Source organism: Narcine bancroftii, unplaced genomic scaffold (assembly GCF_036971445.1).
Source record: "Narcine bancroftii isolate sNarBan1 unplaced genomic scaffold, sNarBan1.hap1 Scaffold_40, whole genome shotgun sequence".
Taxonomy (NCBI): Eukaryota; Metazoa; Chordata; class Chondrichthyes; order Torpediniformes; family Narcinidae; genus Narcine; species Narcine bancroftii.
In genome coordinates this window covers 5,781-29,794 of record NW_027212057.1, presented here as the reverse complement: position 1 = coordinate 29,794, position 24,014 = coordinate 5,781, and the positions used below count along the sequence as shown (strand labels likewise).

The following is a 24,014-nucleotide window of genomic DNA, read 5'->3' as shown; positions in this document are numbered from 1 at the left end:
CTGTTCTGCCATTCAATGAGAGCATGGCTGATCTTAAAGTTCAGTACCCCATCCCCGCCTTTTCTCCGTAACCCCTAATTCCCTTATACTGAAGAAATATATCTAATTCCCTCTTAAATATATTTAATGAACCTGCCTCTACTGCCCTCTGTGGCAATGAATTCCACAGATTCACCACCCTCTGGGTAAAGAAATTCCTCCTCATCTCAGTTCTAAATGGTTTGCCTATTATCCTCGAACCATGGCCCCGGGTTCTGGACTCCCCCACCATTGGAAACATCCCTTCCGCATCCATTCTGTCCAGTCCTGCCAGAATTTTATATGTCTCTATGAGATCCCCTCTCAGTCTTCTAAACTCCAGCGAGTACAATCCCAAATTGCACAATCTTTCCTCAAGTTATTCTTCCCATTCCAGGTATCAGCCTGGTGAATCGCCTCTGCACTCCCTCCATTGCAAGAACATCCTTCCTCAGATAAGGCGACCAGAACTGCACACAATACTCCAGGTGGGGTCTCACCAAGGCCCTGTACAGCTGCAGTAAGGTATCCTTGTTCCTATACTCAAACCCTCTTGATATGAAGGCCAACATACCATTTGCCTTTTTAACCGCCTGCTGTACCTGCATGCTCGCCTTCAGTGACTGGTGCACAAGAACCCCTAGGTCTCTCTGCACTTCCCCATCTCCCAATCTATTGCCATTCAAATAGTAATCTGCCCTCCGGTTTGTATTACCAAAGTGGATAACCTCACATTTATCCACATTGTAGTGCATTCACCATGTATCTGCCCAGTCCCCCAATTTATCCAAATCACACTGGAGCTTCCTGACCCCCTCTTCCGTGCACACAACCCCTCCTAGCTTAGTGTCGTCTGCAAATTTGGAGATATTACATCCAATCCCCTCATCTAGATCATTAATGTAAATTGTGAACAGCTGGGGTCCCAGTACAGATCCCTGTGGCACCCCACTGGTCACCGCCTGCCATTCAGAAAATGAGCCGTTTATCCCAACTCTCTGTCTTCTATCTGCCAGCCAGTTCTCAATCTACATCAATACCTTGCCCCCAATCCCATGAGCCTTGATTTTGCATGCCAGTCATTTATGTGGGACCTTATCGAAGGCCTTTTGGAAATCCAGGTACACCACATCCACTGGCTCTCCCCCATCTATTTTACCTGTCACCATCTCAATGAATTCCAATAGATTTGTCAAGCACAATTTACCTTTTGTAAATCCATGTTGACTCTGTCGGATCCCTTCTCTACTAGTCATATGCTCCGCTATTACATCCTTAATTATGGATTCCATCATTTTGCCCACTTCTGATGTAAGGCTCACCGGCCTATAATTCCCCGCTTTTTCTCTACCCCCCTTTTTAAATAGTGGGGTAACATTAGCTACCCTCCAATCCATGGGTACTGATCCTGAGTCTATCGAGTTTTGGAAAATAATTATTAAAGCATCTGCTATCTGAATGTCCACCTCTTTAAGTACCCTAGGATGTAGATTATCAGGCTCTTAGGATTTATCGGCCTTCAGTCCCTTCAATTTCCTCAAGACCATGTCCTTAGAGATACTGATTTCTTTCAGCTCCTCCCTTGCATTAGTCTCTATGTTTCCCAACATCCTTGGGAGGTTATTTGTATCCTCTCTTGTGAAAACAGAACTGAAGTAAGAATTTAATTGGTCTGCCATTTCCTTATTCCCCATTATATATTCCCCTGATTCTGACTGCAAGGGACCTACTCTAGATTTCACCAATCTTTTCCTCTTGACATATCTATAAAAGCTTTTGTAGTTGGTTTTTATGTTTGCCGCAAGCTTACTTTCGTAATTTATTTTTGCCCTCTTGATTAATCCCTTTGTCCTCCTTTGCTGCATCTTGAACTGTTCCCAGTCTTCGGGTTTGGTACTTTTTTTGGCCAATTGATATGCTCTTTCTTTGGACCTAATGCTGTCTCTAATTTCCCTTGTTATTCATGGTTGAGTCACCTTTTTTGGTTTATTTTTATGCCAAACCTGTATAAACGATTTCTGCAATTCTTCCATTAGATCTTTGAATGCTTTCCATTGTCTATCCACCGTCAACCCCCCGCCCATAAACACCACCCAATCAATCTTACTCAACTCCCGTCTCATACCATCATAATTCCCTTTATTTAAATTCAGGACCTTAGTCTCGGTTTTAATTTCTTCACTCTCCATGTCGAGAGAGAATTCGATCATATTGTGATCTCTCCTACCCAAAAGGCCTCGTACAACAAGATTGCTGATTAGCCCCTTTTCATTACATAATACCCAGTCTAATATCCAGCCTGTGTGCATGTTATATCTATGTGTAGGTTATGTCTATGTGTGTGTGTTCATCTGTGTGTAGTTTATGTCTGTGTACATGTTTATCTGTGTGTAGTTTATGTCTATGTGCATGTTTATCTGTGTATAGGTTATGCCTGTGTGCATGTTATATCTGTGTAGGTTCTGTCTGTGTGTTGGTTATGCCTGTCTGTGTGTATATCTGTGTATAGGATATGCCTGTGTGCATGCTATATCTATGTGTAGACTATGGCTGTGTGTATGTTATATCTGTGTGTAGGTTATGCCTGTATATGTGTTTATCTGTGTGTAGATTATGTCTGTGTGTGTGTTATATCTGTGTAGGTTGTGTGTGTTATATCTGTGTGTAGGTTATGTCTGTGTACATGTTTATCTGTGTGTAGTTTATATCTGTGTCCATGTTATATCTATGTGTAGGTTATGTCTGTGTGTGTGTTTATCTGTGTGTAGTTTATGTCTGTGTGTGTGATTATCTGTGTGTAGGTTGTGTGTGTGTGTTATATCTGTGTGTAGGTTACGTCTGTGTACATGTTTATCTGTGTGTAGGTAATGTCTATGTGCATGTTTATCTGTGTATAGGTTATGCCTGTGTGCATGTTATATCTGTGTAGGTTATGTGTGTGTGTTGGTTATGCCTGTCTGCGTGTTTATCTGTGTGGAGGATATGCCTGTGTGTGTGTTTATCAGTGTGTAGGTTATGCCTGTGTGCATGCTATATCTGTGTGTAGACTATGGCTGTGTGCATGTTATATCTGTGTGTAGGTTATGTCTGTATCTGTGTTTGTCTGTGTGTAGATTATGTCTGTGTGTGTGTTTATCTGTGTGTAGGTTATGTCTGTGTATGTGTTTGTGTGTAGGTTATGTGTGTGTGTTATATCTGTGTGCGTGTTATATCTATGTGTAGGTTATGTCTGTGTGTGTTTGTGTGTAGGTTATGTGTGTGTGTTATATCTGTGTATAGGTTATGTCTGTTGCATGTTATATCTGTGTGTAGGTTATGTCTGTGTGCATGTTTATCCATGTGTAGTTTATGTCTGTGTGCATGTTTATGTGTGTGTAAATTATGTATGTGTGCGTCTTTATCTGTGTGTAGGTTATGTCTGTGTATAGGTTTGTCTGTGTGTAGGTTATGCCTGTATGCATGTTTGTCTGTGTGTAGGTTATGTCTGTGTGCATGTTTATCTGTGTGTAGGTTATGTCTGTGTGCGTCTTTATCTGTGTGTAGGTTATGTCTGTGTATAGGTTTGTCTGTGTGTAGGTTATGCCTGTGTGCATGTTTGTCTGTGTGTAGGTTATGTCAGTGTGCGTGTTTATCTGTATGTAGGTTATGTCTGTGAATAGGTTATGTCTGGGTGTGTGTAGGTTATGCCTGTGTGCATTTTTATCTGTGTGTAGTTTATGTCTACATGCGTCTTTACCTGTGTGTAGGTTATGTATGTGTATAGGTTATGTCTGTGTGTAGGTTATACCTGTGTGCATGTTTGTCTGTGTGTAGGTTATGTCTGGGTGTGTGTAGGTTATACCTGTGTGCATGTTTATCTGTGTGTAGCTTATGTCTGTGTGTATGTTTGCATGTTTTGCCCCGAGGACCAGAGCATGCTGTTTCGTCGGGTTGTATTTGTACAGTCAGATGACAAATAAACGTGAATTTAATGTGATGGGAGGGAGCACATAGAGCATCAGAAGCTGACGGGCGATCTCATTTAATTTTATAAAATCATGAGGCAGAGACAGAGTGGAAACCCAGAGCAGACTGCAAAACCCAAATACACTCTGCTGGAGGAGATGAGTGGGTCGAGTAGTATCCATGAGGAAGAAGAACGGACAACATCATGGGCTGGAACTCTTCATCAAAGCCTTTTGGGTCCCAACGAAGAGCTTCAGCTGGGAATGTCAGCTGTTCTTTTCCTCCCACGGATGCTGCTTGATCCGTGGAGTTCCTCCAGCAGAGTGTGCATGGCTGCAGATTCCAGCATCTGTCGTCTCCTTCTCGTCTCCACGTTCAACGAGTGTGGGAGTGGATACAGAATCCTGAGCCACAGCCCATGGTCTCAGTGAGGTTTGGAGGGTAAGGGGCTGAATGTTCTGCTTCCCAGCTCAGTGTGCACATTCCAACCACACCTCTGCTCTTGGACCTTGTGGAGAGTGAAGGACACTCCGCCCTGCCTTTTTGCTCAAACGTTTGAGATGGAAAACTCCATCTGGGCTTCTCAACCGCACGTATATCCCGCAGGTCACAGACATGGCAGCGATCCAAGCTCTATCCTGATGGAACTTTCCCATTGCCACGGATATTGACAGAAGTCTTGTTTACAACCTCTTCACCCGTCATTTCATGAAGTCCGACAAACAGTTGGGCAACATACAGTGAGAAGACAATGTTTGTGCATGCTGTGTCAAGGTTCACATTAACGTTGTCTACCCCGTCCTCTGTATATTCTCTTTCCAGCCACAGACCTGCTGAACTCGTCGTGAAGGAGGGGACGAATGCGTCAGCATTTAACGCCAGGCAGTGACCTTATTGGAAGGTGCTGGTGTGCAGAGGGTGGACGCCAAGAGGATTTTTAAAATTTCAATTTAAAATGTATCTATTTTAAATTTAGCATTTAGATATGCAGCCCGGTAACAGGCCCTTTCGGCCCACAAGCTTGTGCTGCCCCAAATGCCCCAATTAACCTACAAACCCTGAACGTTTTGAATGGTGGGAGGAAACCAGAGCGCCTGGGAAAAACCAACGCAGACACAGGGAGGACGTACAAACTCCTTACAGACAGCGTGGGATGTTCCCCTAGTCTAGGTATCTGGGACCAGGGAGTACTGTTTCCGAATAAGGGATCATTCATTTCAGCTGGAATTTCATTCCCCAACCACACCTGGAATCAAGGCTTTGAGCTGTAAGGGAGAAAGACAAACCTGTTTTCCAGAGCATCGGAGGCTGAGAGGAGGGAGATCTGATAGAAATTCATAAGAGCATGAGAGGTGCTGATAGGATGGGCGGAATCATTTTCTTCTGTCACTCACCAGATAAGGGGGCAGGGGAAAATTTAAGGGAAATGTTACACAGAGAGTGGTGGGTGCCTGGAAGGGACTGCCAGGGATAGTGATGGAAGCAGAGATGATATAAGCCTTTAAGAAGCTTATAGGCAGACATATGGACATGCAGGGAGTGCAAGAGATGGAGGGGTATGGACCAGGATATGGACCGGAGTATGGACTGGGGTATAGATCGGGGTATGGACCGGGGTATGGACCAGAGTATGGTCTGGGGTATGAATCAGAGAATGGACCGGGGTATGGACCAGAATATGGACCAGGGTATGGACCAGAGTATGGACCGGGGTATGGACCGGGGTATGGTCCGGGGTATGAATCAGAGAATGGACCGGGGTATGGACCAGAATATGGACCAGGGTATGGACCAGAGTATGGACCGGGGTATGGACCGGGGTATGGACTGGGGTATGGACCAGAGAATGGACCAGGGTATGGACCGGGGTATTGACCAGAGAATGGACCAGAGAATGGACCAGGGTATGGACCGGGGTATTGACCAGAGAATGGACCAGGGTATGGACCGGGGTATGGACAAGGGTATGAACCAAGGTATGGACCAGAGTATGGACCGGGAAATGCACCGGTGTATGGACCAGAGAATGGTTCGGAGTATGGACCGGGGTATGGACCAGGGAGCAGGCAGCAGAGTTCTAGTTTGATTTGGACATCGTGTTCAGCACAAAAATGTGGGCCGAAGACTCTGTTCCTGGGCTGGACTGATCTAAAGTCTCGCATGCTGCCTGGGTCGTCTGGTTTTCGGCGACAGGGGAGCAGGACAGAGCAAAGGTGGGGGTAGGCACCCAGAAGGGATCAACAAGGATTTTCACGGCAAAGCTCGTTTTAGCTGCACTTCTTTATAGACATCCCGGAAACTGTTCCTCTGTCTGCCCAACAATGCCACCCATTGACATCCTGGGATGACTGTGTCCGCAAAATCAGGGAGGACCCCTACCGCCCCGCACACAGCCAGCTGCTCCTGTCAGGAAAGAGGTACAGGAGTATCAGAGCAAAACCATCAGTCTGAGAAGCAGCTTCTTCCCACAGGCAGTGAGACTGCTAAAGCAATTCTCCGTGACTATTATTTATTAATAATATCTAAGTTAATGTACTGTACAAGTATCATTTGTCTTTATATGTGTTATGTCTGTATACGTGTTTTGCACTGTTCTGCACCGTGGACCAGAGGGGTTTAATTTCATCCAGGCAGTGAAGAAACCAAGAATGCTCTCCATGGTACATCTGTAGAAGTTTACAAATGTTTTCGGTGACGTACGGAATCTCCTCTGACACCTTACAAAGTATATCTGCTGACGAGCCTCTTTGTGATTGTTTCTACGTGGAGACTCCAGGACAGATCCTCAGAGATATTGACACTTAGGAATTTGAAGTTCTTGGCTTCCCCTGACTTCCCCCTGAAATTCACAATCTTCTCCTTAGATTTGCTGACATTGAGCGCAAGGTTGTTGGCATGCAGCATTCAACGAGCTGATCCATCCCCCTCCTGTATGCTTCCTCGTTGCCGTTTGTGATTTTGCCGACATCTGTGGTGTCATCAGCATATTGTAGATGGCATCAGAACTACACATTCTCTTCCACTCAACATCAAAGATCTTCCAGCTCTGTTGTAATCCATGAAAGGTTAACTGTGAAGGGTGTCACTTAAGTTCCAGAGGGATAATGTTTAACTCGCTAACGCATGTTTACATGGTGCATTCGTGCACAGAGCTGTAGCCTATCGAGGGAGAGAGAGAGAGAGAGAGAGACGGAGAGGGAGAGAATGCATGAAACAAAGTGAAATAGGAAAGAAAGAAAGAGAGAGGATGGAAAGAGAACAAAATGAGAAAATGAAGTGTAGAAGTAGAGAGAAGGGAGAAAAAGGAGAGAGAGTCTCAGGGAGAGAGCTCCCAGATTCTCCTCCTCAACCACATGCCCAGGACAATTTGTAGCAGCCAATTAACCCAGTGACCTGTCCATCTTTGGAGCGTAGAAGGAAACCACGGTCCCTAGGTGATATCCACACGCTCACAGTGAGGACATAGAAACTACTAATAGAAGTAACCCACGTTTATTTCATTTACAGAACTGAAACATCACAAGACTTTTGTGACTGAGCTGAATATTCCTCAACATACCATGAACTTGTGGCCTGCTCCATTCAGAAGCTTGGGAGACTGCTGTCAGTGGGTGGGCCGAGGGTAGGACCTGGTGATACGTCCAGGTGGTGACGGTTCACACAGACCCTGCCAGTACTCCCTTGCATCCAGGCTGCTGTAGCCAGCTGATCCACAGTGGAGGCTAATCTGGTTTTCTCTTTGGTTAAAACATCGACAGAACAGTAAAATTAAAATTTTATTGAAGCACTCCTATCCCTACATTGAACCTCTGTGACCCCCTTCTTCACACATCCAGACATTTTATGTATCCTTGGGAGAGCCTAAGATACAGGAGCTGGAGTTGGCCATCCGGCCCGTCGAGCCTGCCCCGCCATTCAATAAGATCATGGCTGCTCTGGCCATGAGCTCAGCTCCACCCACCCACCTGTTCCTCGTGACCCTACACTCTAAAAAAAAGCCTTTTAAAATCTTTAAATGAAAGGCGGCATGGTTTGCCTGGTGGTTAGCGCAATGCCTTTACAGCGCCAGCAATCAGGACCAGGGTTCAAATCCTGCACTGGCTGAAAGGAGTTGATACGTTCTTGCTGTGTCTGTGTGGGTTTTCCACAGGGGCTCCGGTTGCCTCCCACCATTCAAAAATGTACCAGGGATTGTAGGTTAGTAAGCTGTAAATTGGGTGACGTGGACTTGTGGGACAAAATGGCCTGTTTCCGTGCTGTATGTCTAAATTTTAAAAAAAGCTTCTTCTGCTCCCTTGGGCAGGGAATTCCACAGATTCCTCAACCTTTGGGAGAAGCAGTTCCTCGTCATCTACCCCCAAATTTGTGCTCCCCAATTCCAGTGGAGCAAACAATTGGATAAAACAGACCATTCCTTCCCAATCCGCTCCTTGGGGTGTGGGAGGATAGCGGAGCCCAGGCAATTCCAGAGAGAAGTTGCAAATATGACCCAGACTGCAGTGGAGGTCGGGATTGAACTTGGGCTGCCGCAGGGAATCAGGAACACTTCAGGCTTTGCATTCCAAACCCGGAGCATGGAACGGGTAAACCGGGTGGGTGTCGGAGTGATGGGGCTCAGCCAACAGGAGGAGAAGGGAAGTGAAGAGGAATCACAGGCATGGGGTTGCCCGTGCCATCCGTTCCTGACCGCATCCCCACCGGTCTGTGGGGAAGACAAGGCATGCGACAGGTTGGACGACAACTTCAGACAGCTAGCACAGTGTGATGGCCTGAATGGCCCACCAGCAAAAGGACCAAGTTTAGACTTGCAGAGGAGGCCAGAATCGTGCTGTACATCGACACTGAGGAATTGGATGCGGTTGTTACGGATTGCAGCCCTGGGAATTCAGAGACTGACACTAAACCTAATCCTACAGAAAAATAACCTCACTCTGCAGATCAGTTTACTTTATTTTTAAAAGTACAGATATATTTAATTTTTGTATGTTTTATATGTACATTTGTAGTGTAGTTTACAGGATCTGAGGAATTAACTACATTAACTGTATACAGATTATTTACACACGTTCACAGGATGCAAACTGACCTCTTACCTAGTGTCAGAATTAACATGTAATATACACCGTCTCCTTATAAGTTACTAATTTAAAAACTCTGTTCCACTTACTGCAGAATACAAACCTGTCCCAAGGCGCATGAAATGAACACATCCTGTGAAGGTCAGAGAGGGTCTCACCCAGGGGACGAGCCATCAGGATGGGGTGGGAATCGGAAGAGGGTGAGGGTGGAGAGACGGAAGAGGAGGAGGACTCTGCTATCTGTACCTGTGTCTCATCCAGACCTCTGCCCCACTCCAGCCTGAGACGCGCATCACAGCTCTGAGGGGTCAAAGCAAGGTAGGTGGACACCTACCTGTGGAAAGCAGGGCTCCTGTCAACATCATAGAACATTCTAATACAGTACAGGCCCTTCAGCCCACGATGTTGTGCTGACCTACATAAACCTGTTCAACAAACTAAAACCTTTCCTCCCTCACACCCAGAACCCTCTATTTTTCCCACATCCAAGTGCCTGCCTAAGAGTGTTTTAAAAGTCCCTAATGTTCCAGCCTCCACCACCACCCCTGGCAATGCGTTCCAGTCCCTCACTACTTCCTGTGTAAGAAACATTTCCCTGACTTCTCCCCTAAACCTTCCTCCCCTCACTTTGTACAGACGTCCTCTGGTGTATACTACTCTCATCCCGGGAAAATGCCACTGGCTGTCTGCCCTCTCTACATTCCTCATATTCTTTTTTTTGCATTTAGACATACAGCACGGTAACAGGCCTTTTCGGCCCACAAGTCCGTGCCGCCCAATTTTCCCTTAATTAACATACACCCCTGTTTTGAACGGTGGGAGGAAAACGGAGCCTCCGGGGAAAATCCATGTAGACATGGAGAGAACGTACAAACACCTTACAGACAGCACGGGATTCTGGTCTTGATTGCAGTTAAGGTGTTGTGTTGACCACTACACCAACCATGCCACCCTAGTAGATCTCTATTAAGTCACCTCTCATCCTTCTTTGCTCCAAAGAGAAAAGTCCCAGCTGTGCTAACCTTGCCTCATAAGACACAATCTCCAGTTCAGGTAACATCCTGGTCAATCTCCTCTGCACCCTCTCCAAAGCTTCCACATCCTTCCTGTACTGAAATGACCAGACTGAACACAATTCTCCAAGTGTGGTCTCACCAGTGTTTTCAGCTGGCCAAAACACGGTGATGCTTGAGGAATGGCTGGTGTAGGGGTAGCACAGCTGGCGTAGTGGTTAGCGCCACACCTTTATGTGCCAGCGATCAGGACCGGATCTGAGTTTGAATCCCATGCTGTAAGAAGTTTGTACGGTCTCCCCATGTCTATGTGGGTTTTCTCCAGGGGCTCCGGTTTCCTCCCACCATTTGAAACGTACCAGGGGTATAGGTTAATGGGGTGTAAATTGGGCAGCACGGACTGGTAGGGCCGAATTGGCCTGTTACCGAGCTGTATGTCTGCATTCTTAAAAAATTTAAAATTTTTTTTAAAACTCAGGAGATTTTGCAGCGTCCATAAAAGGTAAAGATGGATTACTGACATTTCGGGCCTGAGCCCTTCCTCCTAGCCAATGTTGTTCTTGGGAGCTCACTGAGAGCATCGTGACCTGCACGTCCAACATCACGTCTGTGACTCCAGCCTGAGGTAGCCCACCTGTGGTGTTCAGTGGTAGAAGTTTGATACCCTCTGACTTAAACTGCTTCAAAGGGGTGCAGGGTCTCCTCTGCCAGGAATCCCCCATTTTCAACGGGAGGTGTCGGTGGGCCAGTCCCACACTGTGCAAGCTCAGCGTATCGCTGGCAGGGCTCTCGACAAACACAGCCACCTGGAGAGTAGGTGCATTAAGGGCAAGAGAAGGCCACTCACCCTTTCCAAACTGTTCCACCATTTACACCTGAAATCTGTGCTCACTATCTATCTTTCACACTCCTTTGCTTCAAAAATATTCCAACCCTCTGCCTCCACTGCCCAAAGAGGAAATCATGAAGACTATGAAGACTTCCAAATGTCTTGCCATCTCTGCCTTAAATGGGTGACTCCTTATCTTACGGCACCTTGTTCTCACAGAGGAGGTATCCCCTTCACATCTGCCCTGTCAGGACCACTCAGGATTTTGTCGTTTCCTCTCCCTCTTGAAACCCCAGTGGCCACATGGCCACCCTGTCCAACCTCTGCTCATGTACAGTGCACCGTCCGAGAATTATTGAGTGAACGTCCGGGGATTCTGACACATCACCAGCCCTTTTTGAAGCAAAAAGACCGATAATGCACACAGTTGATCGGCGGTCTCGCGGAATAAACGGAAAAGAGAGCGCTTGTGTTCAATCCCCACCACTCCCCACCCCACCCCCTTTTTGTTCCTGATTACTTGCTGTCCATGTACCCTAACCTTTCAGGAACAGCCACCCAAGGTCACTGCACCTCACAGCCTCACAATATCTGGCACTTCAGGTAACCAACACTTTGCCAATAAGGAACAGTTCCACATTCGTACACGGCACAGATTTGGACCCCCCCCCCCACCTTGAAGGACTGCATTATCTGCCCACTCCCATACTCTTCCAACCCTCTGTTCCTCCAGAGAAACACTCTCTTGGTAATGGTGACCTTTCCACCATCGACGCTCATCCCATTTGCCCTCATTAGGTCCATATCCTCTCACACACCGATTTGTCTGTCTAAATCCCTTTTCTCTAGAGTGACTGTATCTGATTCCAGTTCCTCATCTCTCTGACAGTAAGTTCCCAATAGCAGCCATTCCCTGGGTACAAACTTCCCCCCCCCCCCACTTAGATCGACCCTCTCACCTTACATCTCCGCCCTCTTGTTTATGTTTCCCCTACCAGAGGGAAATGTTCCAGACCATCTACTCCATGTAGGCCTTGTGTCATTTTATAAACCTCCATTAGGCCAACCTGTCTGGCCCCAGAACTCCAGAGACAACAATCCCAGCCTTTCCAATCTCTCCCCAAAACTAGCGTCCTACAATTCAGGTAACATTCTGGTCAGTCTCCTCTGCACTCTCTCCACTACAACCCCGTCCTTCCTGTAAAATGGTGACCAGATCCTCTCAACTTGTACATTCGGTTTCCAACCTTATGAAGCCTTCTGAAAGGGCTTGATGATCAGTCCCATTCTCCTGGCCTCTACAAATTTTGGATTGCTTTGGTTTAAGAAAAACACATAGGTACTTTCTCTGGAAGGAAAGCAAGGCCTCAGATAAGATCTGGATTTGTGGCCAGGCATTCTGTGTAGCAGAAAGCTTCACGAACATGTCCTTGTGGGTCACCCTGCCAGGGCTGTTGGAAGATAGGTAAAAGTTCAAAAAACACTTAGCGGCTTTGGAGTGGGTTGGGGCAAGTTTGGAATCTGCACTGCATGTCACCATTGTAATCAAAGGTTTAATCCTGTGTGCACTGGGAGAAGATCAGTTCTTCACCCACGCTAGGACTCCCAGCACGGCTTTCCACCAACGTGGGAAGTCCTGGGGTTTCCTAGAACTGCTCGCTGCAGCTTGCTTCACAGTCAGGTGACTGGCCGGACTGTTCGTGGTGTCCTGGGGAACCGGTGCACCTTGATGTGCTTGGACAGATGGTCGCTGCGGGCAAACCTCTTCTCACAGACCAGACACTGATAGGGCTTCACCCCAGAGTGGGATCGACGGTGTCTCGACAGCTCATCTGACCTGGAGAACCTGAACAAAATACAGAGGTTAGAGGGAGAGGGGCAGGAGAGGGGAAGGAGAGGAGCGAGGAAGGGGAGGGAGAGGGGAAAGGAGAAGAATGGGGGGAGGGATGGGGAGGGAGAGGGAAAGAGGGGTGAGGAAGGGGAGGGAGAGGGAAGGGAGAGGAGAGGGGAGGGAGAGTGAGGAAGGGGAGGGAGAGGGAGAGGGGCGAGGAAGGAGAGGGAGAGGGAGGGAGAAGAATGGGGAGAGATGTGGAGGGAGATGGAAGGGAGGGGAGCGAGGAAGGGGAGGGAGAAAAATGGGAAATGGGAGAGGGGTGGGAGAGGGATTGCTTTGGAGTGGAAGGATAGGGAGGAAGGAAGAGGGGAGGGAGAGGAGGGAGTTGGAAGGTTAGGGGAGGGAGAGAGGGTAGTGGGAGCGGAGGGTGAGGAGAGAGGGGAGTGGGAGAGGGACAGGAGAGGGGCGAGGAAAAGGATGGAGAAGAGCAGAGAGGAGAGGGGGAGAGAGAGGGGGAGAGGAGAGGGAGGGGAGGGAGATAAGGGAGGGAAGGGAGATGGGTGGAAAAGGAACAGGAGAAGGGCAAGGAAGGGGATGGAGAAGAACAGAGGGAAGGGGAGAGAGAGAGGGGGAAGGAGGGGGAGAGGGGATGGAGGGGATGGAGGGGAGGGAGGAAAGGGAGGGAAAGGAGATGGGTGAGGGGAGGGAGAGGTGGAAGAGGGACAGGAGAGGGGAGGGAAAGGGGAAAGAGGGGAGGGGTGGGAAAGGAGGAGGAGGGGGTGGAAGGAGAGGGGTGGGAGAGAGGAGCGAGGGGAGGTGAGGGAGGGGAGAGGATATAGAGAAAAGAGAGGGGTTGTAGGAAGGGGATGGGAGGAAGGGGAGGGAAGGGTGATGTGGAGTCAGAGGGGAGAAAGACCAAGGCTGAGGGTGGAAAGCATCTGCAGAGGAGGGATGGAGTGAGGGGGAAGGGAGGGGAGATGGGGAGGGAGAGGGAATGAGGAGATAGGAAGGAGAGGAAAGAGGTTCAATATTGGGTTAGTTCCCAATCACTGACTCTCCCCACCCACTGAATTCTCTCCCAAAACCCACGGACCCTCCCTCCAACCACCAACTCTCACTCCCTCCAATCGCCAACTCTCCCCATCCACCATGTTAACGTACTGTAAATGGCGGGGCTCTTAAAACTATTGATGTTCAGAGAGACCTTGGAGTCTTGGAACACAGCTGATTGAAAGTGGCCACACAAGTTGATAGGGTGGTAAAGAAGGTATGGGAATGCTCGCCTTCAATGGGTGAGACATTGGGGATACCACAGAGGAGGTCATTCTGCAGTGATGTATCTTTGGTTGGGCAGCTCTTGGAATACCATGTGCAACTCTAGTCGCCCCATTCCCTGGAGGCCCTGGAAAGGGGACAGAAGAGATTCACCAGGATGCTGCATGGTTGAAGGGGATGGGTTCTAGGGAGAGGTCAGACAAACCTGGGTTGTTTTCTCTGGAGCATCAGAGGCTGAGGGGAGGCTAAAATCATGATGAAGTGGGAAATCAGAATGTTTCCCTCGGAGTAAAAGCGTCACACACTAAAGGGCGGAGCACTAAAGATGAAGGTGGGGAGGTTTTAGGGAGATGAATGGTGGGTACAAAGGCTAGTGGTGGAGGCAGATACAATAGTGGTGTTTCAGAGGCTTCGAGACAGAGACACGGATATGAAGGAGATGGAGAGATGGAGGGATTCTGTCAAGATTTAAATCTGATTTGGACATCATGTCAGCACAGATTCATGGGCCGAAGGGCCTATCCCTGTGCAGGACGGGTCTGTGTTCTCCAGTGTATGAATATGCAACAAACTGTCCGGGTACTTGAGCATGGTAGTTCTGTGTCTGACTCCCTGGCTAGGAGCTTGGCGCAGAGCACGGCTGTTGATTGCACTGACCTCCAGCCACATCCCGGCCACGTGCAGGCGAAGGGTTTCTCTCCGGTGTGCCGTCGCAGGTGAGCCTTCAGGTGACTGCTCTTGGTGTACATTTTGGTGCATCCTGCGAATGAGCACTTGTGCATCTTCAGGAGCTCGGCGGGACTGCCGCGCTGCAGCCTCTGCCCCACCAGGACCCCGGCCTGGCCCTGGGAACCGTCGGCACCAGCAGATGCAGGCTTGGCAGCGATGGGCACAGGCGCAATGCGGACAAATGGCCGGGAACAGCTCAGGCCCGTCGACGGCACAAGGTGAGGCACCAGCCTGAAATTCTGACCCTGGATGTTGACCAGGAGCTGCGTGACCTTCACCTGCCCCTGGGCCTGGGGGCTGGTGGTTTCAGCCCCCACCTCCAGTGGCTGAAGCTGGAGAACAACAGGGGTGCTGCCCCCCAGCGTCACCACCTCCTCCGCGCTCTGCGCCTGCTCACACTTTGGGTCCACAACGCAAGACCGCTCCTCCACAGGGTTCCCAAGCCCATCAGTGGCACTCTGTCGTTCCTTCACACCACTTCTGCGCTCATCTTTCGTGTCCACACCCATGTTCTCCTCCAGGAACTCCTGAATCTCCTCCAATGTAGGCCGGAATAATCCCAAATCCATCTCGGTCCTAGAGCTGGGAAACCTCAGCCTACCCTCCTTGACGAGTGGCTGGACATCCTTCCTGGTGCTGTGAAGTCCAAGTGATGGCTGGGGCAGGAGGTAGTCAAGGATGTTCAGCACATTGGTGTATGTAGAGATGAGGGGTACGGTCACAGGACTGGAGCAGGAATGCGAGCTCGAGGAGTCACTATCATCCTCAGAGAGCGGGGAGGCCAGCATCCGATAATCCCCACACTCCATCAGCAGGTCACCCAGGCGACTCAGAGGGGGGCTCACAGGCAAGAAGATCTCCCCGGCTGGGAGCAGGTGGTCCACCATCACAGACTGCCAGTGGGGATGACGCCTGTCACCCTTTGCTCTCCTGGATCCTCTACACTGGCCCGGACCAGCTCCTGTGCAATACAAGACAGCATTACATTGGCAACCCAATACCATTCAGTCCTTCCAATGCCCACTCAGTCCTCCCAACGCCCCACTCAGTCCTCCCAATGCCCCACTCAGTCTTCCCTCCACCCCACTCAGTCCTCCCACTGCCCACTCAGTCCTCCCACTGCCCACTCAGTCCTCCCACTGCCCACTCAGTCCTCCCACCATTCACACAGCCCTCCCACCTCCCACTGCCCAATCAGTCCTCCCACCATTCACACAGCCCTCCCACCTCCCACTCAGTCCTCTCACCACCCACTCAGTCCTCCCAACTCCCTCTCAGTCCTCCCAACTCCCACTCAGTCCTCCCGCCGCCCACACAGCCCTCCCGCCGCCCACTCATACTCCCGCCGCCCACTCATACTCCTGCCGCCCACTCATACTCCTGCCGCCCACTCATACTCCTGCCGCCCACTCAGTCCTCCCACCGCCCTCTCAGTCTTCCCGCCACCCTTTCCGTCTTCCCGCCGCCCTTTGAGTCTTCCCACTGCCCACTCAGTCCTCCCACCGCACACACAGCACTCCCACCACTCAGTCCTCCTACCACTCTCAGACCTCCAACCATCACTCAGCTCTCCCACCGCCCACTCAGTTCATGCACTGCCTACACAGCTCTCCCAGCTCCCACACAGCAGCTCTGTCACAATGACAGAAGACGAAAAGGACAGCAGGAGACCACTCCAACACTGAGACCTGCCCCATCCCACACCATGCCCAAGCCTCAGCCAATTTCTGGGCCAGTTCATCAGAGCTTACAATCCACCAGGATCTGCTAAAGAAAGGGAGCACTGCAAATCTGGTATTAAATAGTCCCAGAGAAGGGCAAAGAAAAATGAGACACAGGGTGAAGCTTCCTCCACACTGTTCCATCACACACTCCCAGGTTCAGTCACAGAGTAATTCTCCCTCCACACTGTCCTGTCACACACTCCGAGGGTCAATCACAGAGTGACTCTCCCTCCAAACTGTTCCACCACACTTTCATTCACAGAGTGACTCTCCCTTCATACCATCCCATCACACACACTGAGGGTCAATTGCAAAGTGACTCTCCCTCCACACTGTCCCATCACACACTCCCAGGGTCAGACACAGAGTGAAGCTCCCTTCACACCGTCCATCACACACTCCCACGGTCAGATACAGAGTGAAGCTCCCTCCACACCATCCCTTCACACACTGCCAATGTCAGACACAGAGTGAAGATCCCTCCACACGGTCCCATAACACATTCCCAGGGTCAGCTTCCTCTACACTGTCTCATGACACACTGCTAGGGCACGGGTTAACTATCGAACATAAATAGCTTGACCAGTCGCAATGTAATCCACCTGCATCTGAGCTAGTCATCATCAGCTGACTGAGAGTAGTGAACATTTTCCAGCCATAAATCACAGCACATGCCTGTGAAAGTGTCAGGTGAGCTGACGTTGCTGCCGAGCCCCTTCGTCAGCACTGACGTAGGATGAATGATGGCACAGCGAGCAAACTGATCAGCAAACATTGCCTGTCACAGCAGAGCTGATGTGTGTTGTTAATCCTACACTTGTTCAAATAGCCTAAAACCACTTTCTCCCATGTAGTGACAGCAGGGGCAGAACCAGATACTAACGTTAGGGGGAGCGAGCACGTGAAAAAGGCCCCACATAGGCTCTTTCCCCTGAGGGTAGGGCCAATTGGAGCAAGGGGTCATGAGTTAAGGGTTAGGGGGCAAAACTTTAGAAGTAACATGAGAGGAAGCTTCTTCACTCAGAGAGGGGTGGCTGAGTGGAATGACCTTCCAGAAGAAGGTGGATGCAGCAGGGTCAGTTTTGTCATTTAAGAGGAGGTTGGATGAGTACATGGATGTGAGCGGTTAGGAGGGTTATGGGCAGGGAGCAGGTAGGTGGAATTAGTGGAGTTTCACATAAATCGGTGCGGTCTAGAAGGGCCGAGATGGCCTGTTTCCGTACTGTAATTGTTATATGGTTATGGTTATATATCACATACCAGATGGTAAGTCAGTGGTTGAATGACAGGCCACACTGATGTTTTGGCGACATCAGACTGGAGCGGGGTGCGGGGGGGTGTCGTCGGACTGGAGCGGGGTACAGGGGGGCAGTGTCGGACTGGAGCGAGGTGCAGGGGGCGTCGTCGGACTGGAGCGGGGTGCAAGGGGGCGGCATCAGATTGGATCGGGGTGCCGGGGGGCAGCGTTGGAGCGGAGACTGGGAAAAGACTCCACTTTTGTCAATTTTGAGCTGTTGCCCCCCCTGCACACCCCCCACCCTTCCCCCCCCACAGCTACCCCACTGGGTGACAGACACGGAGGCTGGTCTGGAGCACTAAGCTCCATCTGTGCCATGAAAGCTCATGCGCACTAAACAAGAGGTTTAATCACAACAGAAATGGAGCAAGACACTGCTCGCCCATAAACGCATGGGGCACCCAAAGATGCACACCCTGACAGCACCTCCAAACCCCCAAAACCCCTTATCCCCTCCACCTCCAAACCCCCAAAACCCCTCACACATTATCCCCTCAACCTCCAAAACCCCTCACCTCTTATCCCCTCAACCCCTTATCCCCTCCACCTCCAAACCCCCCAAAACCCCTTATCCCCTCCACCTCCAAACCCCCAAAACCCCTCACCCCTTATCCCCTCCACCTCCAAACCCCCAAAACCCCTCACCCCTTATCCCCTCTACCTCCAAACCCCCAAAACCCCTCACCCCTTATCCCCTCCACCTCCAAACCCCCCAAAACCCCTCACCCCTTATCCCCTCAGCCCCAAAACCACTCACCCCTTATCCCCTCCACCTCCAAACCCCGCCAAAACCCCTCACCCCTTATCCCCTCAGCCCCAAAACCCCTCACTCCTTATCCCCTCCACCTCCAAACCACCCACCCACCCCAAACCTCAGTCCTAAATACTGTTCTACACCTTCTAAACCAGCTCCCCAATATCCCTCGAAAACCAAGGGTCCCTATGCCTGCTAACCTTGCCTTTAATCCTGACAGGAACATACAAACTCTGTACTCTCAAAATTTCATCTTTGAAGGTCCTTCACCTACCTCGCACACTCTTACCCGAAAGCAACTTACCCCAATCCACACATTCTAGATCCTTTCTCATTTCCTCAAAATTGGCCTTTCTCCCATTTAGAATCTCAACCCGAAACCCAGACCTATCCTTCTCTATAATTAACTTGAAACTAATGGCATTATGATCACTGGACCCAAAATGTTCCCCTACACATACTTCTGTCACCTGTCCTGTCTTGTTCCTTAATAGGAGATCCACTATTCCACTCTCTCTCATTGGTATCTCTATATATTGACTTAGAAAACTTCCCTCAACACATTTGACAAACTTCATGTCATCCAGCCCTTTTACAGTTACATCTGCGAACCCTTAATCCCTACCCCCTCGCCACCACACCCCTTACCCCCTACACACCCTACCCTCAAGCCAGGGTCTGCACCAAGGGGGGGCATCCACGGGCATTGCCCCCCCAAACGAGGTGTGGTTCCCCCACCATACTGTCACAGACATCCCTGGCCGTTGGACCCACCCCACTCCCTCCCGCATCAGTAGCGTCTAGGTTGACGGTCCTCCTGCTACTAGCAACCCCCCCCCCCCCCCCACCGGTTGAGAGGTCGGATCCTGCCAGCATCCACCCCTCCACTGGTCGACAGGTCGGATCCTGCCAGCACCCCCACCACCGGTCGACAGGTCAGATCCTGCCAGCACCCACCCCTCCACCGGTCGACATGTCAGATCCTGCCAGTACCCACCCCTCCACTGGTCAACAGGTCAGATCCTACCCGCACCCCCTCCAACAGGTTGGATCCTGCCAGCACCCACCCCTCCACCAATCGACAGGTCAGATCCTGTCAGCACCCTCCTCCACCGGTCAACAGGTCGGATCCTGCCAGCACCCACCCCTCCACTCCCTCCCATTGACAGGTTGGATCCTGCCCCCCTCTAACTCATTAATGCCCCCCCATCATATGTTCTGGTGCCAACCCTGCCTCAAACCCCCTAAACCCCTGAATCTCAACAACCACACCCCCAACACCCTCAAACTACTCCTTGGAACCTCCTAGCCCTGATCTGCTCCCTTTCACCCCTGAACCCTCACCACCAAACCCCTCATCACCTCACCCACCAAACCCCTCACCCTTTACCTGCTGAACCTCCTATCCCTGAACCCTAACACACCGCTCATCCCCTGAATACCCACCCCCCCCCCACCCACTCCCCTCAACCCCTCCCCCATCCTCAAACTCCTAAATCCCCAAGCCCAGAACCATTTCAGGTCAGAACACCACACAAGGCCATTCAGCCCTTGAAGCCTTCCTAACCATTCACTATGATCCTGGCTGATCATGTGACCTCAGTGCCAAATTCCTGCTTCCTCTCCACATCCCGTGACCCCTTTGGCCAAATCAAATTCCCTTCTGAATCCATCCAATGAACCGGCCTCAACAACATACTGTGGTCTTGAATCTCACAAGTTCACAGTTCTCTGAGTGAAGAAATCTCTCCTCATCTCAATCCTAAATGGCTTCTCTTGATCCTTTGACCATGATCTGGACTTTGCCAACATCTGGAACATTCTTCCTGCATCTATCCTATCAGGACTTGTCAGAATTTTATACGTCTCAATGAGTTTTCTTCTGAATTCCACTGAGTATAACCCTGATTTCGTCAGGCTCTCTTCATCCATCCCAGGGATCAGTTGGGTTCTGAAGGGTTCTGACCTGAAATGTCATGTTCTGTCTCTCCCACTGGTGCTACTCCACCTGCTGAGTTTGTCTAGCAGAGTCTGAATTGTTGAGGGAGAGGTTTCTCTTGGGTCCAGACCACCAGCAATTCAACAATTCCTTCCAGCTCCAACCCAAAATCTGAGCTGTCAGTGTTGAAGCCGTCTGATTAGTCTAAGGTCCCCAATGATAGGGTGCCACATACCCAATCATGAAGGGCAGGGTTGGAATAAATGGGAGACCTCACTTCCAGAACCAGGAATGCAGAGGGCATGGAGAGATGGAGTTAGTAAGGGAGAGGAAAGCAATAAGGGGTAGTGATCTGGGGAGTGCCGAGCAAATTCACTGGGAATGCCTGAAAGGGAATTGGAGAAATCTTCAAGGGGGAGCAATATTGCAGGGTTGTGGAAAATGAGCAGGAGACGGGAGTTGTTAAGATAGGTCTTGCCAAGTGCTGGTGTGGGAACTACAATGACGAAAATGGCTGAGCAAGGAATGACAAGGAAATGGATATTTGGGAAGCACCAACCACTCTGGAACCTCTGCTTATTTGTTTTGTTGATCGAGAGGTATTCTTTTACTCAAAAGGTTCCCTCAAGGGTGAAACAGTGGGGGCAGCCCAGAGCCTGCGATGGTAAACAAGGAGACAGTCCCAATGTGTGTAAATGGGATTAATACTGATATGAACAAGGTTAGTATCAATACAATGGGCCAAATGGACTTTTTCAGTCCTATAAACTTTGATTCCAAGGGCTTTTGGAGCAGTAATACTAGTGAATGTTCACCTTACTGACCACCATCCTTACATCTGCCTTACATCAGTTGCCTGCCAACCCTCTCTAACAGTCTCTCCTTGGTTATCCAGCTTCCCAATCTCCTGGGACCTTCCCTTTCGGAGTGAGGCCCACACTTTCACTCCTGGCCATTGGACTTTCCCTTAATCGATATCCTGAATGGATTTAGGAGGCACTAATGCTGCTAACGCTGTCTGGCCCCAGACTCCTGATGAGAAGTTAGGCTGCACCATTAGCCCCGAGTTAACCCCCACTGCTTTCTCAAGGGCCACAGGGATGAACAGGTCCAGAAAAACAGGGAAATGGTTCATACAAGAAAACACCTGACACACTCAGCCACCATGTGAAGTGAGAAACCGGGTCAATGTCTCGATGAAGAGGCTTTGATTTAAAGGGTTACAGTGCCTTCTCTCTCTCCATAGATGCTGAGAGTTTTGCAAGACCCTCAGTTACCTTTTAATTTTCAGCCTTCTTCCTGGAACCAACCCCAGCTCTGGATCTCATCTTGGCCTCAGCCATTGCCATGGACCAGTGAACATGAAACAATAATCAGTTAACATAATGTCAACCAAACATTCAACCAGCTGGCAGGATCCTCCTGCATAGAACATCGAGCATTCCAGGAGAGTACAGGCACTTCAGCCCACAATGTTGTGCTGACCTATATAAACATACTCCCTCCCTCACTCCCATAATCCTCTTTCATTCATGTGCCTTGTCTGAGTCTTTTACATGTCCCTATTGGACCAGCCTCCTCCACCATTCCTGGCAACGCATTCCAGGCACCCACTACAGTCTGTGCAAAAGAAATGTACCCTTGACATCTCCCCGAATCTTTCCTCCCTCACTTTGTACAGGTGTCCTCTGGTGTTTGCTACTTTCGCCCTGGGAAAGAAATGTTGGCTGCCTCTCCTAATCTTGTAGACCTCCATGAAGTCACCCCTCATCCTTCTTTGCTCCAAAGAGAAAAGCCTAACTTTGCCTAATGTTCTCCAATCCAGGCAACATCCTGGTAAATATCCTCTGCACCCTCTCCAGAGCCCCAGGATTACCTCCAACGTTAAGGAACATTGGGGTTCACCTCTTTACATTTAGTCGTTGATTATAAAATAGTACACCCCCCCCCCCCTCCAAAAAACCCCAGCTGGAAGACATTTGAATATGGTTAGCTATTCTGCAGAGGTGCTGATAAATACCCACTCAGCCACCCAATGCATGCAAGTTACCCTCTCCTCTCCCCTCCCTCTCTCTCATCATACCACCTCTCCCTCTTCCCTCACAACTCTCTCTCACCCTCAACTCCTCCCTTCCTCTCCCTCCCCTCTCCCAACCCACTTCTCCTCCTCTTCCATCCCTCCCTCCTGTCCCCCGCTCGTTGCCCTCTCCCCTCCTCACCACCTCTCTCCCCCACCCAACTCCCCTTCCCCCACTACCCACTCCCCAGCATGAGAGGACAGCAGGAGCCCACATCAGCTCGGCAGACACCCAGGTTGGGGGGCAAACCCAGACACCACGTCTCCTGGGCCGGACACAGGGTCTCTCCTGCTCCTGCCCCGGCCCCGGAAAGTTTGCTGGAGTGAGGAACACCCACCTGAGAGGGCAGGAGTGCGCCCGGAGTCCCAGTGAGCGGTGCAGAGCCCCGGCCGCCCAGTGACAACGACCTGCCCGGCTGTGTCAACGCCGCCGGCCGCGCTCCCTGCGCTGCGCGCAACTTGGATTAAATATTGACTTGGCGTTGGCTGCGATCCATGCGAATAACACGGGCCAGCGCTGCGCTCCACATCCAACAGCCCCATGCCCAGAATGCGCTGCACCTTCAACTCGTGGGTGGCCCTGTCTACCGTGGGGGCTTACGTTGTGTGTATTTATGGTATGTGTCTGTGTACAGTGTGGGCTTACAACGTGTGTACACATACATAGCTAGTGCGCGTGCGGGACGCGTGTGTGTCTCTATGTGTGTGTGCGCGCATATGTCTGTTTACATTCGTCTGAATGTGTACGATGAGTCCCTGTAAGTATGTAATAGGGTATTTGTGTGCGTGTCTATCTGTGTGTGCCTGTGATGTGTGTTATTGTGTATCTGTGTGAGAGGGTATGTGTGTCTGTGTGTGTGTCTATCTGTGTGTGCCTGTGTCTGTATGTGCCTGTGTCTGTGTGTCTATCTGTGTGCCTGTGTCTGTGTGTCTATCTGTGTGCCTGTGTCTGTGTGTCTATCTGTGTGTGCCTGTGTCTGTGTGTCTATCTGTGTGTGTGTCTATCTGTGTGTGCCTGTGTGTGTGTCTATTTGTGTGTGCCTGTGTCTGTGTGTCTATCTATGTGTGCCTATGTGTGTGTGTGTCTATCTGTGTGTGTCTATCTGTGTGTGCCTGTATGTGTGTCTATCTGTGTGTACCTGTGTCTATGTGTGCCTCTGTGTGTGTCTATCTGTGTGTGCCTGTGTCTGTGTGTCCATCTGTGTGTGCCTGTGTCTGTGTGTCTATCTGTGTGTGCCTGTGTCTGTGTGTGTGTCTATCTGCGTGTGCCTGTGTCTGTGTGTCTATCTGTGTGTGCCTGTGTCTGTGTGTCTATCTGTGTGTGCCTGTGTCTGTGTGTGCCTGTGTCTGTGTGTCTATCTGTGTGTGCCTGTGTCTGTGTGTGTATGTGTGTGTCTATCTGTGTGTGCCTGTGTCTGTGTGTGCCTGTGTCTGTGTGTGCCTGTGTCTGTGTGTCTATCTGTGTGTGCCTGTGTCTGTGTGTCTGCATTTTTCTGTCTGAA

General features: G+C 50.1%; 1 protein-coding gene across 1 annotated transcript; it reads right to left on the bottom strand.

Annotated features, from left to right (window-relative positions):
* Nucleotides 1-8,895: 8,895 nt before the first annotated feature.
* LOC138750959 (Krueppel-like factor 15) lies at nucleotides 8,896-23,337 on the bottom strand. The gene is made up of 3 exons (XM_069913060.1): nucleotides 22,851-23,337; nucleotides 14,650-15,682; nucleotides 8,896-12,729 (listed from the first exon to the last, which is right to left on the bottom strand). The coding sequence occupies exons 1-3, from the start codon at nucleotides 23,053-23,055 to the stop codon at nucleotides 12,561-12,563; spliced, it is 1,407 nt and encodes a 468-aa protein (XP_069769161.1). The 5' UTR covers nucleotides 23,056-23,337; the 3' UTR covers nucleotides 8,896-12,560.
* Between the last annotated feature and the right edge of the window lie 677 nt (nucleotides 23,338-24,014).